Below are 13266 nucleotides of genomic sequence, written 5' to 3'. Positions count from 1 at the left end.
CCCCCTAAGTACCTTAAGGGGCAAGAATGCATAGGCTCAAAAGGGGACCCCATAAGGAAAGTCAGGACCAAGGAAAAATCCCATTGAGGCATAACGAATGGCTTTGGAGGATATTTATTTAGAAGACCCTTCAAGAATCTAAGAACAATAGGGGATTTAAATAACGATGGTTGGTCTGGAAGACAAATGAAGGCTGACAGGGCAGACAAGTAACCTTTAATAGTAGCCACTGCACAACCTTTCTGCGCTAGAGACAAAGCAAAAGATAAAACATCTGACAAATGAGCACATAAGGGATCAATCTGTCTCTCTCCACACCATACCACAAATTTAGACCACCTATTAGCGTAGATAGTTTTAGTGGAGTGTCGCCTGGCCGCTAAGATAACATCCACTACATCAGGCGGGAGAGAGAAGGAACTCAGGTTGCCCCGCTCAATCTCCAGGCATGAAGGTGCAGACTCTGGAGGTTGGGGTGTAAAACCTGCCCCTGCGACTGCGAGAGGAGGTCTGCCCTGAGAGGGAGACGGAGCGGAGGGCACAGTGAGAGTTGGAGAAGGTCGGAATACCACACCCTCCTTGGCCAATCCGGAGCAATTAAGATTACTTGGGCCCGGTCTTGGCGAATTTTCCTCAACACTCGAGGAATCAAGGGTATGGGGGGAAACGCGTAAAGCAACTGGCCGCACCAGGTTCTCTGAAACGCGTCCCCCAAAGCTCCCTGCACCGGATACTGGAGACTGCAGTATAACGGACAGTGCACGTTCTCCCGGGTGGCAAACAGATCTATCCGAGGAAACCCCCACATGTGGAAGATCAGACGAACTTGATCTGGATGGAGACGCCACTCGTGGTCGGCCGAGAAATGGCGACTGAGACTGTCCGCACGTACATTCAAGACTCCAGCCAGATGATTTGCTACCAAGCAAATCTGATGGTCCTTTGCCCAGGACCATAGTCGAAGAGCTTCTCTGCAGAGAAGGTACGATCCTACTCCTCCCTGTTTGTTTATATACCACATCGCTGTAGTATTGTCCGTCAGGACCTGAACCGACTGACCGCGAAGGGATGGGAGGAAGGCCTTGAGAGCCAGACGTACAGCCCGCAACTCCAACAGATTTATATGAAAAATCTGTTCCTCTGGAGACCAAAGCCCTTTGATCTCCAGATCCCCCAGATGAGCTCCCCACCCTAGAGTGGAAGCATCCATTATGACCGTGGTCACAGGTGGTGACTGCGCGAACGGCTTTCCTTGTGAAAGATTGTTGCCCGCAATCCACCACTTCAAGTCCGCAGCAGCATCTCTGGAGATCTTGACAGAACCTTCGAGATCTCCTTTGTGCTGAGACCACTGCCTTCGGAGGCACCACTGAAGAGCCCTCATGTGCCAGCGAGCATGCGTGACCAACAGTATGCAGGAGGCAAACAGACCGAGCAGACGAAGGACCTTGAGGACTGCAACGACCGCTCCATTTCGAAACATTGGAACCAACTCCTGAATATCTTGAATCCGCTGAGGCAGAGGAAAGGCTCGATTCAATGTTGTATCCAGTACTGCCCCTATGAACAGGAGGCATTGAGAGGGCTCTAGGTGAGATTTGGGCACGTTCACCGAAAAGCCCAGGTCGAACAACAACTGGGTTGTTGACTGCAGATGATACGACACAAGCTCCGGGGACTTGGCTTTGGCCAACCAGTCGTCCAAGTAAGGAAATACTGCTATCCCCTTCCTTCTGAGCTCTGCCGCAACCACCGACATCACCTTTGTGAAGACTCAGGGTGCCGAAGTAAGACCGAACGGGAGGACCGCAAACTGATAGTGCTGCGACCCCACCACAAACCGGAGATACTTCCTGTGCGACTTGAGTATCGGGATATGAAAATAAGCATCCTGCAAGTCGACAGACACCATCCAATCTCCAATGTTCAACGCCAAAAAGCACCTGAGCTAGGGTCAGCATCTTGAACTTTTCCTGTTTGAGGAACCAATTCAAGATCCTCAGGTCCAGGATTGGTCTCAACCGACCATCCTTCTTGGGAATCAGGAAGTACCTCGAGTAACAACCTCGACCCCTTTCCTGCTCTGGGACCAACTCCACTGCGCCCTTTAATAGGAGGACTTGAACCTCCTGTTCTAGCAACAGGAGGTGTTCTTCTGAACAATAAGATGGGCAGGGCGGGATGGGGGGCGGAAACTCCCGAAAGGGAAGAGTGTAGCCTTTTCCCACAATGCTGATAACCCAAGTGTCCGATGTAATAGCCTCCCACTTGTGAAGAAAATGCCGTAACCTTCCCCCTACAGGAGAGGAGTGAGTGGGAACTGGTGGAAGCCTAAGGCTGCTTCCCCTGCTGCACCCCTCCAGAGGACGAGGAAGAGGCAGAGTGCTGCTGAGAGGCTCCCCTGGTGCGGGCCCTACCCCGCCCTCTAATTGATATAAAGGAGAGAGAAGAGGCAGGTTGCTGGAATCTCCCCCGAAAGGAAGAAGAGGAAGAGCCACGTCCAAATCCACGAAACCTCCTAAAGAATCTGGAGGAGGCAGAAGAAGGGGCTTGCAGTCCTAATGACCTGGCTGTGGCCCTGCTTTCTTTAAACCTTTCCAAGGCCGAATCCGCTTTGGCTCCAAACAGTTTGTCCCCATCAAACGGGAGGTCCAACAGGGTCGACTGCACGTCCGCAGAGAACCCTGAGTTGCGGAGCCAAGCCTGTCTCCTTGCAACCACAGCCGTGCCCATCGCCCTAGCCACTGAGTCAGTCGTATCCAACCCAGATTGGATAATCTGGGTTGCGGCAGCCTGGGCATCTGAAACAATGTTTAAAAGTCCTTGGGGAAGCTCTGTATGTGATGATGTTATGTCGTCCATAAGAGCATAGATGTACCTCCCCAAGATACAAGTCGCGTTGGTGGACTTCAACGCCATGCTACAGGACGAGAATATTTTCTTGGATTGTGAATCCAACTTCTTGGAGTCTCTGTCCCCCGGCACCGTCGGAAAAGATCCAGGCGCAGATCTAGAAGAACAGGAGGCCTGAACCACCAAACTCTCCGGCTTAGGGTGTCTGGACAGAAAGCCAGGATCAGATGGCGCAGCCCGATACCTCATGGCCATAGCCCTATGAACAGCCGAGGAAGATACTGGCTTCTTCCACACCTCCAACACCGGATCAAGCAAAGCCTCATTGAATGGTAAAGAGGCTCCGCTGCAGTAGAGGCCGGATGTAGGACCTCAGTTAACAAATTCTGTTTCGCCTCCGCCACCGGCAAAGGCAGTTCCAGAAAGTTAGCTGCCTTTCTTACTACAGCGTGAAAAGTAGCTGCCTCCTCAGTATACTCCCCTGCAGATGACAAGTCCCACTCAGGGGAAGTATCCAGCCCACTGGCTGTATCCAGACCATGAAGACCTTCGCCAGAGTCCTCAATCTCTCCTTCCTCCAGGACTCGTTGGTATTCCTGCTCCTCCAAGAGACGGAGAGCACGTCTTCTAGAATGCAGCCTTTCTTCGATACGCGGCGTCGACATGGCATCCGCCGAAGTCGAGGATCGACGCCGATCTCCGGATCCATCCGACGCCATGTCCGGCGCCACAGGCAGCTTCGACGCCGAGGTAGGAGCCGGACGAAGAGAGGCGCGTCTCGGAGTCTCCGATGGTCCTGTCGGAGTCACTGGTCGAAACCCCGACGTCGACGGGATGTAAACCTCCGGGCCGAAACCTCTGGAGCGACCGGAGAGGACACTGGAGTCGACACCGGCGCCGAGCCCAAATTCCCTAAGGGGAGAAAGGGCATAAAGGGTGCTGGCCGTAGCGGCGCTGGAGCACCCAAGGTGAAAGCCAACGGCCCCGAAGGACCAGCTGGAGCACCGCCTGGAGCCATCTGCTGAAAGATGGTATACATCGCATTCAAAAATGCGGTATTATCGGCTCCAGGGGCAGGAAAAGCCGGATACTGGGGTGCCTGGATCGAAGGCGACCCCAACGCCAGCCTCGACGTCTGCGACGCCGGAGAAAACACGTCACTTCAATCACTGAAGAAGTCTGCCCAGGCGAAGTCGGCGAAGCCGGAGAAGGCAACGGCGTCGACGGATGTGGTGTGACTGTGGGACTGACCTCCCAAGTCTTTCGACGTCGAGGCGAAGGCGACCTCGAACAAGACTCCTTGCTGGAATGGCGCCGTGAATCCCTACGGCGCCGGGAATCTCGATGACGCCGATGAGACCTCGGTGAGGAGGACTTCCTATGATGCTGCTTCTCCTTCCTTTTTGACTTCGCCATGAAGAGTTTAGCCTCTCGTTCTTTTAGGGCTTTCGGATTCATGTGTTGACATGAATCACATGTTGCGACGTCGTGGTCGGAGCTTAAGCACCATAAACAGTCGGAATGAGGGTCAGTAACAACATCTTGCCCCCTCACTCCCGACAGGTCTTGAAACCCGACTTCCTCTGAGACATAATACCCTCAGAGAAAATTCACGCAGTAGAAAAATACACTGTAACTTCGAAAGTAACAGTAGCTCCTTCAAAGATAACCGTTTCGAATGCACAGAAAAAAGGGAACTAACGTCGGCGAGGACCTCTTATTGCCTGTATGACGTCAGACGGCGTCGCGTGGGCTAATGTGACGTCCTCGTCGACGTGCAGAAGCTAGGAAGAAGATTTCCGTCGAATGCTGGCGCCATGGGAGTATTCATTAGGTGAGGAATCATTAGGTGAGGAATCCACAGGTAGTTGTATCCATCAGAATCCTTCTTTTTTCTTCGTTCTCTTTCTTATATAGAAACCAGTATGTTTTTGGTAGTGATTTTCCTTTTGAGTATATATTGTTTTTTGCGATAAAATTGTCATAAGACAATTACAATTATAAATTATCAGTCTCCTTTTATGGGATCGTTTTTTTCAGTTCGAAGATTGATGCTTACACGATAGGAACTCTGCAGTCCTTTTGTTGTTTTTTGCCACTAGACTAGGTCTTAGTGGACAGCAGGTACCATATAGTGTGGTAGTTGTTCGAACAGTATAGCATATATGTAATATGTTGATGGTATACACTACCTGTGTTTGGACATCTTATAATATATAGGTTATATCCAAGATAGTCACTCAAGTTTCAATGTGTTACCGTGAACAACACAGTTCTGTAGCAATTCTCGTAAGGTATCTGCATCTTTCCCTCCCACGATGGTCGCTAATTTTTTGAATGAGCCCTTTTTAGGGTTGAGCCTGCATTGCATGCGCTCGCGCATGCGTATCGCAGCGAGACGCTTTTGTAGTTAGAAAAGGGCTCGGAGCCCTGTCAACTTCACGTCAGTGTTTTTTATTGGTTCGTGGGCTTGCCTAATAAAATCTGCTTGCTTTCATTAGTCGAAGGCAAGCATATGTCATGCCTTTTCCGGTGGCTAGCCCTCCTCGAGCGCAGCGACCAAGTACAGAAAACATGCGAGGCTCGCTGTTTTCCATCTGGCTCGTGGACTTCTTTTTCTCTAATTTACGAGTGCGATCTCGCTTGGCAGAAGTCCAGCGCTTTACATAGTTAATTTCACTTTTTCGGGTGGTGTACACAAATGCACTTTTGCCCGATAGGTGAAAAGTCGGGTTAGGAGTTTACAACGCGATCAGCTCTAACATGAGCAAACGCGAGACCCGTTGCATTGTAAATGCTTGTTTCATGTTGTTGTTAGGTGTGTCCGTAATCGCGCGATAATTGCACCCGACAGGGAAGAGTTCTTTAGTCCTTTTTCTACTGTGGGTCTTTGAGATAAGACCGAAGCGGGAAGTTATTCCTATGCGTACTCGCGTTCGGAATGCCGGAAATCGAACGTGTACCATACATTTCTTCACACTCAGGTAGGTCACTGTAGAAAGTATGTTAGTGGCATTTGATCTACTGAATCTATCATTTACTCTCTGAAGTGTATATTTACAGGGAGTGCAGAATTATTAGGCAAGTTGTATTTTTGAGGATTAATTTTATTATTGAACAACAACCATGTTCTCAATGAACCCAAAAAACTCATTAATATCAAAGCTGAATATTTTTGGAAGTAGTTTTTAGTTTGTTTTTAGTTTTAGCTATGTTAGGGGGATATCTGTGTGTGCAGGTGACTATTACTGTGCATAATTATTAGGCAACTTAACAAAAAAAAAACAAATACCCATTTCAATTATTTATTATTACCAGTGAAACCAATATAACATCTCAACATTCACAAATATACATTTCTGACATTCAAAAACAAAACAAAAACAAATCAGTGACCAATATAGCCACCTTTCTTTGCAAGGACACTCAAAAGCCTGCCATCCATGGATTCTGTCAGTGTTTTGATCTGTTCACCATCAACATTGCGTGCAGCAGCAACCACAGCCTCCCAGACACTGTTCAGAGAGGTGTACTGTTTTCCCTCCTTGTAAATCTCACATTTGATGATGGACCACAGGTTCTCAATGGGGTTCAGATCAGGTGAACAAGGAGGCCATGTCATTAGATTTCCTTCTTTTATACCCTTTCTTGCCAGCCACGCTGTGGAGTACTTGGACGCGTGTGATGGAGCATTGTCCTGCATGAAAATCATGTTTTTCTTGAAGGATGCAGACTTCTTCCTGTACCACTGCTTGAAGAAGGTGTCTTCCAGGAACTGGCAGTAGGACTGGGAGTTGAGCTTGACTCCATCCTCAACCCGAAAAGGCCCCACAAGCTCATCTTTGATGATACCAGCCCAAACCAGTACTCCACCTCCACCTTGCTGGCGTCTGAGTCGGACTGGAGCTCTCTGCCCTTTACCAATCCAGCCACGGGCCCATCCATCTGGCCCATCAAGACTCACTCTCATTTCATCTGTCCATAAAACCTTAGAAAAATCAGTCTTGACGTTTCAGCTTGTGTGTCTTGTTCAGTGGTGGTCGTCTTTCAGCCTTTCTTACCTTGGCCATGTCTCTGAGTATTGCACACCTTGTGCTTTTGGGCACTCCAGTGATGTTGCAGCTCTGAAATATGGCCAAACTGGTGGCAAGTGGCATCGTGGCAGCTGCACGCTTGACTTTTCTCAGTTCATGGGCAGTTATTTTGCGCCTTGGTTTTTCCACACGCTTCTTGCGACCCTGTTGACTATTTTGAATGAAACGCTTGATTGTTCGATGATCACGCTTCAGAAGCTTTGCAATTTTAAGAGTGCTGCATACCTCTGCAAGATATCTCACTATTTTTGACTTTTCGGAGCCTGTCAAGTCCTTCTTTTGACCCATTTTGCCAAAGGAAAGGAAGTTGCCTAATAATTATGCACACCTGATATAGGGTGTTGATGTCATTAGACCACACCCCTTCTCATTACAGAGATGCACATCACCTAATATGCTTAATTGGTAGTAGGCTTTCGAGCCTATACAGCTTGGAGTAAGACAACATGCATAAAGAGGATGATGTGGTCAAAATACTAATTTGCCTAATAATTCTGCACTCCCTGTATATTGCGGGTAATATACTATTGACTGAGCTAATGTGATTCTCAGTGTTAGCGCTACTGAGCTCTTTATGTATATGCATTATTGGGTTAGACTGTTTTATAACCTGCAACTAAGGGCGTTCATTTAGCAGTACACTAATGACAGAGCTAATGTGAGTTGAAGTGGCAGCGCCACTGAGTTCTCAATGTTTACATATTATTTGGCAAATCGACATTAACCTTAAAATAAGGGCGTCTATGAAGCAGAATACATTGGGGCTCAATAACAGACGGCTCATATTTACAGTACTCCAATTTCTGTGACATACAGTAGACCTATTATACAGGTAACTCTGGTACTGGCAACAGCTTGCATGTGTAACAGTGGACTATATGTTGCAAGAGAGTTTACACTTTGTATTCGGGCTGGATGCTTAGGGGCTATACTCTTCAGAGAGAAGAATTTTTGCATTAGTCACATTTCGATTTGCACATTTGTGTTCCAATATCACAATATCCTATCACTAAACTATGTAATGAGGTATTCCTTGGGAATGCTCACTTACGGATTTAGTTTGAGGATACTATCTATGGTTTGTTACTCAGAGTTTGCGTTTTATGTGAAGCATGTTCTTTCTAGTAACTTACAATTATCCATCTCACCTTCTGGAGATCTGGTGACGGGTTTTATATATTATCTTAGAATTTGACTGCTTACATTCACTCACATGTTTACCTCCGATGAAATTGCAGCCCTGACGAAGTCAACGGGGTATCCCCCGGACAAAACACATGTTGGCTGTGGGGTGAAAATGGAACATCACGTATGGCAAAATACTGGATAGAACGGTTTGGGACACTGATACTTGGCCATGGAGCAGATTGAAATATTATGTATGGCAATTTTCGCCAATACTAACTGAACTGAAATTGGACATTGTTATTAAAGCACAAGAAATTTGGATCCATACTGAAGTTTGTTTTGCATTTCAATTTGTGTGTGTCCATTTCACCATTCCAGAGATACATGGGATGTTGTTCTACGATTTTGGGCATTTACAGTGACTATGGCAGATATCATTGTACTATTTGTTTAACTTTGTAGATATAACAAATGCCTCTTGTTGTTTATCATTATGAGCTGTATGGATTGCCACACAGTTGGGGATTAGGGTGTGGTCCTCCAAGGGTGCACCGTGTGTTAATTGAGGTACAACTCAATATTAACCTCATAGCCTTGAGCGCCAAATTTCTCCCATTAGATCACAACTGCATCAAATAAGAATCCTAGGAGTATGATGTTGTTGCAGGGGCCAGTGCCTCTGAATGCAACTGCTGGTTCCCCCCTAACGGCAGGGTTGGGAGAGCACAGGCGGCCCCAGCATAAACAGCCATCTCTCCACCCTGTTGCAGCTGGGGTTCTGGGTCTCATCCGAGTGTGCAAAGGGCCTACCATCTTACAAGCGAACATCGCCTGGTCCAAATCGCCTTTGCAGGTCCATCAGGTTATGGAGGGAACAGTCACTGCCGGAAAGATGTAGAATGGAATCTCAGCATCGAGGATTGGTGCAGGTAAGTTGTTTGGGTCTCCAGAGCTCAGCTTCATGCAGCCATCTTGCCTGCGGCCCAGCCACGTCCCACAGAAAGACAAGATTTATCCTCTGACCCGCACCACACAAAGAAGTATGTTAGCCCCTGCCAACTGTTCAGTTGCTACTGAATATGGTTTGATAAGATGTAAAAAGAACAAAACATACCTAATTTGGTGCTGAAAGTGCCACAAAAAAGGACCAACTGACAGATGATACCAATATGCTGCAGATACCAAGCAAGAGCACCCTTCACAAAAAGGATTCTGAAGGTGGATCTGGTTGAGACTCTGTATTCAGAAACAATGCAGTTGCATCCACCTCCAAATGAGATAGGCATCTGATAGGTGAGTGGATAACACACACAACCAACTCTAATGGAGCATTAATTAAGTTTCAGCCACACATGCTCCAAACTTTACATTTCTAGGAGAGTATAATAACAGACTGCAACAGCGATTTAGGATATTGGGTAGCCATAATAACATAATTGTTGCCAAATTCCTATTGCAATGTGGAGCACCACGGGAGCAATATGCAACTGTAAGTTTTGTAGCCGAAATCTCTTGATATTGACTTACATATGCTTCCAGTCATCACTTTAAGCTTCCAGCCATTACCTTGTGCTTCCAGTCCTGAAGCTGATCAGTTGTTCTTGCTAAAGGTGCAGTAAAGTGGTAGCCTTCCAGGGGATGGACGGTTCACCTGATTCTAGTGCTTATCAAAAGTGCCTAATGTAGCAATATTTCATGTACAAGTAATGTTGGTTCTCTTTACAGTTTTGCATGCTGAAACTGCTTGTAGTCTAAAAAAGTTTCCTTGGTATTCACATGAATATTGACCTTCACTTAAAACTTCTGAATGTTGTCTCTTTTTTCTTTCAAATGAACTTACCCTTACTTTACATCTTCGGCTTGCCTCCTCACTCTGTATCACATTTATGTTTGCCTTAATCCCTATTATTATATTTCTGAAAATTACCCAGACTAATTTAGAAAAACACAACCTGTTGCTTAAAAGGCATGCACTCGAAAATAACAATACCTAATCACTTGTAGTTCATCCATTAATACTTCCAATCATTTGCAAGATTTACATTTGCCCTTCTGCTAAGGTTTGCACCTAACTCCTAATAATTTTATCTACTACAGAGAAACTAGAGTCAATGTGTGGAATGCATGGAATGGTTTCATTAAGTGCACAATCCCATCAATCAACAATAAACAATGGAAAAAACATAAACCTTGCATTTTTGAGCAGTGTGCTTCTTGGCATAAAGCACTTCAATGCCTTGTCATAGGTTGTAAGCACAAAATAACTGCAATTACAATACAATATATAACCATCCTGGCTCAACTTACTACCAAAACCATAACATACAGCGGTCAGACAGAAAATTGAAGTTCAGACAGGCTCCGTAATAAGTCCTTTTTACTACTTAGCACTCACACTCTCATAAGACAAAAGCGCTGCGAGTCATGTCTGTCACCTAGAACTTCACTGGTTCACAGCAATAAACCACCCATCACCAACTGAACAGGCATGGAATAATTAAGTAGATCTGCTACATGCCGCTGGCCAATGGAGGACTTTAATTTAGTCTACCACTGCATGTTCCAACTAGCTACTTACTATGACATATTCTTGACATCTCACAATGAAAATAAGAAATGGGAAGAAAAGTCCATCCCAGCAGATTTCTAAACCATGTCTCCCTCCAACTTTTGCCTGTTCAGGGATATAAATTTGAAATAGAATAACCGAGAATGGGCATCCCAGTGCAGTAACTGTCTAAGGGGACTAAGGGGCATATTTTTGAGTCACCTGCACCACAGTTTCTTCACTTTCTGTGAAGAAACGGCGGTGCAAACCTTGAACTCATATCTATGAGCCACTTTTTATGGCTTTGAATGGCTGCATAGATATGGAGTAAGACGAAGCCGCACAAATCACTGTGTTGCCTTATTTGGTGCAAGGGAGGCATTCCATGGGCGTTGCAGTGGGTGTTCCCATGCAGCACCCATGGATTTTGAGGCATCCCCAGATTTACAAGAGCTTGTAAACCTGGAGATGCACTAAAATCTTACCCCTCCCCAGAGAAGACGCAACAAGGATAAATATCTTTATTTCTCCTTGTTTTTTCCTCTTTTTATGTGTGCTGCATTCCGCAGAAAAAAGCCTCCCACAATTGTTTTGTACAGGAAGGTGCCCCAGTACAGTGGGAATGGACAGGAATGCACCATGTTGCTTAAATACGGCCCATTCCTGCCCTTTCCCCTTGAAGCAGGGCTGCACACCAAAGTGACCTGCTGTGATTCCCTCTGCCAAAAGGCAATACATATAGGCTTGTGTTTGTAAGAAACAATATAAAGGGAGCTGCAGAGATAATCAAAGTTTTTAGCTTACTAAAAACCATAAACTGAAATGCATCTCTCTCACACTTCTTCATCCATCATACTGCTACATAATGTGTCCCATACCATGATAACCACATCTCAGTGGTCATCACGCATGACATGGGAACACTTCCAACACAGGGTCAAAACAAAGACAACACATGCCCAACCACACAATCTGCATGATGTAGCATAGTACACATGTGGGCAAGCACCACAGTGCTACACATAGGGTGTTAAGCATAAAATGTTGCATAATGTTGCATAAAATACAAATATTCATTACCTATATTACAGTGTCTTCCAATCCTCGATTATTGCCTAGAAACGTTTTTGCTGCCAACAGGGAAATAGAGTGGTATCACTTAGGCAACCACATTAATTGTGATGGAATAAGGCCACTCTACTACAATGGTTCCATCTTTGTTCCAATTTTAGAGGAGAGTCAAGATCTTACCTCGTCACTGGTCCACTTGGCAACTACATCTGCCGTGATTCCAGCTACTCCGGGAAGTAGCTTGCAGTGCTGCTGCCAGCAGAGAGAGAGGGATCGGTCTGGGCGTGCAGATAAGGCCGACATGAAGAGTGACTGGTGCATTCTCTCAGTGGAAATATCTGCAAAGTAAAGTGTGGATTAGAACACTAAAATGAGAACAGAAGGTGCCACTGGATACACAACGCCAACCCTTTTCGACAAGGGGGCACAGGATGAGGTTCTCTTAGGGCCATTCCTCAAAACCACCTCTTCACGGAAGGAACACAGGGTGAGGTTCTCCTATGATCACCCTTTGATACCACCTTGCTACCCTAAAGACATATGGTGAAGTACTTTTGAGAGCTCCCTTGGAAAATAAACACAGAAGTGTTGCAGTATAAGTAACAAATATGCATTTTATGTCTATATTACAAAAATGTCCTCACCAACTTATGTGCCATCTCTTTGCTCCAGACCTTTGGCTGAGTGAAGCTCCAAATCTAATCAAGATTTAGACTGCCACCACCTGAGTATGATCAGTGGATGTGAAAGAAAAGCCAAGAAGTCTGAAGCAGATAGATTTCCTCATATAGATTTTGCTTTCTCCCCACATAATGCTGAGTAATTAAACTGTTATATCTAAGCAAAGGTATTGTTAGCATTTGCAAGCAGAAGACTAGAGTAAGCGGCTGTCTCTAAAAGAGAGGAATATTTGTGTCACTCTCAAAGGCCCTCGACAACCTGGACGTGATCTCCAAATCAAGAGGCTGGATTTAGGAAAATGTAAGATGTGGGTATTGTATGTCAGAGGTTCTCTGGCAAAATGAAGAGGCTTACCAGAAGAGTGATTTTAAGTCTACCTGTTCATATACAATACAACCAGAAATGAATATTACTGTACATCATTTACCCACTTCATGTAAAGTGTTCTAGAGAAAGTAAACCTCCCCCAAAGTCTCCAAAAAGTATTTTTTATAATTATATAATAATTATAGTTCTATATTGTTTTTAAAATGTCTATGTTTCTGTGAAATTGCATAATTGCTGAAAGAGGATAAGAATGAACATCTCATCCAAGACAAACAGATGTCTACTGCATTTATGGGATACTCATGCACGGAAGGAAGTTAACACTCACGTTGAAAGTTGATTTGCTGAATCTTCTGATACTTTGGTGGTCGACCAATTCTAAAAAAACAAAGAGATAACTTCCTCAAGCAGAACCATTTTCACTTCCACTCAATGTACAAAATGCTAATATAAATGGAGAAAATATTTTCTTGTGAGATCAACTATGATCACCTCTACCAGCTCTATGCGCTCTACTTACAGGCCCTCATTCTGAGTGCTCCAGAGGTGACGTGCTATTTATTG

At 45.5% G+C, this 13266-nt stretch overlaps 1 protein-coding gene across 3 annotated transcripts in view; it reads right to left on the bottom strand.

Moving 5' to 3' along the window:
- The window catches only part of L3MBTL1 (L3MBTL histone methyl-lysine binding protein 1), a 420932-nt gene that overhangs the window by 72164 nt on the left and 335502 nt on the right, over nucleotides 1-13266 (bottom strand). For all 3 annotated transcript variants that reach the window (XM_069243749.1, XM_069243751.1, XM_069243750.1), the window contains 2 exons: nucleotides 13031-13080; nucleotides 11875-12032 (listed from right to left, as the gene is read on the bottom strand). In XM_069243749.1, coding sequence (XP_069099850.1) covers nucleotides 11875-12032; nucleotides 13031-13080 — 208 coding nt within the window. The remainder of the gene's footprint in view (nucleotides 1-11874; nucleotides 12033-13030; nucleotides 13081-13266) is intronic.

The sequence above is a fragment of the Pleurodeles waltl genome, chromosome 7 (genome assembly GCF_031143425.1).
Source record: "Pleurodeles waltl isolate 20211129_DDA chromosome 7, aPleWal1.hap1.20221129, whole genome shotgun sequence".
NCBI classification, from domain to species: domain Eukaryota; kingdom Metazoa; phylum Chordata; class Amphibia; order Caudata; family Salamandridae; genus Pleurodeles; species Pleurodeles waltl.
Note: the sequence above shows the minus strand (reverse complement) of the source record. Positions and strands in the feature narration are given on the sequence as shown.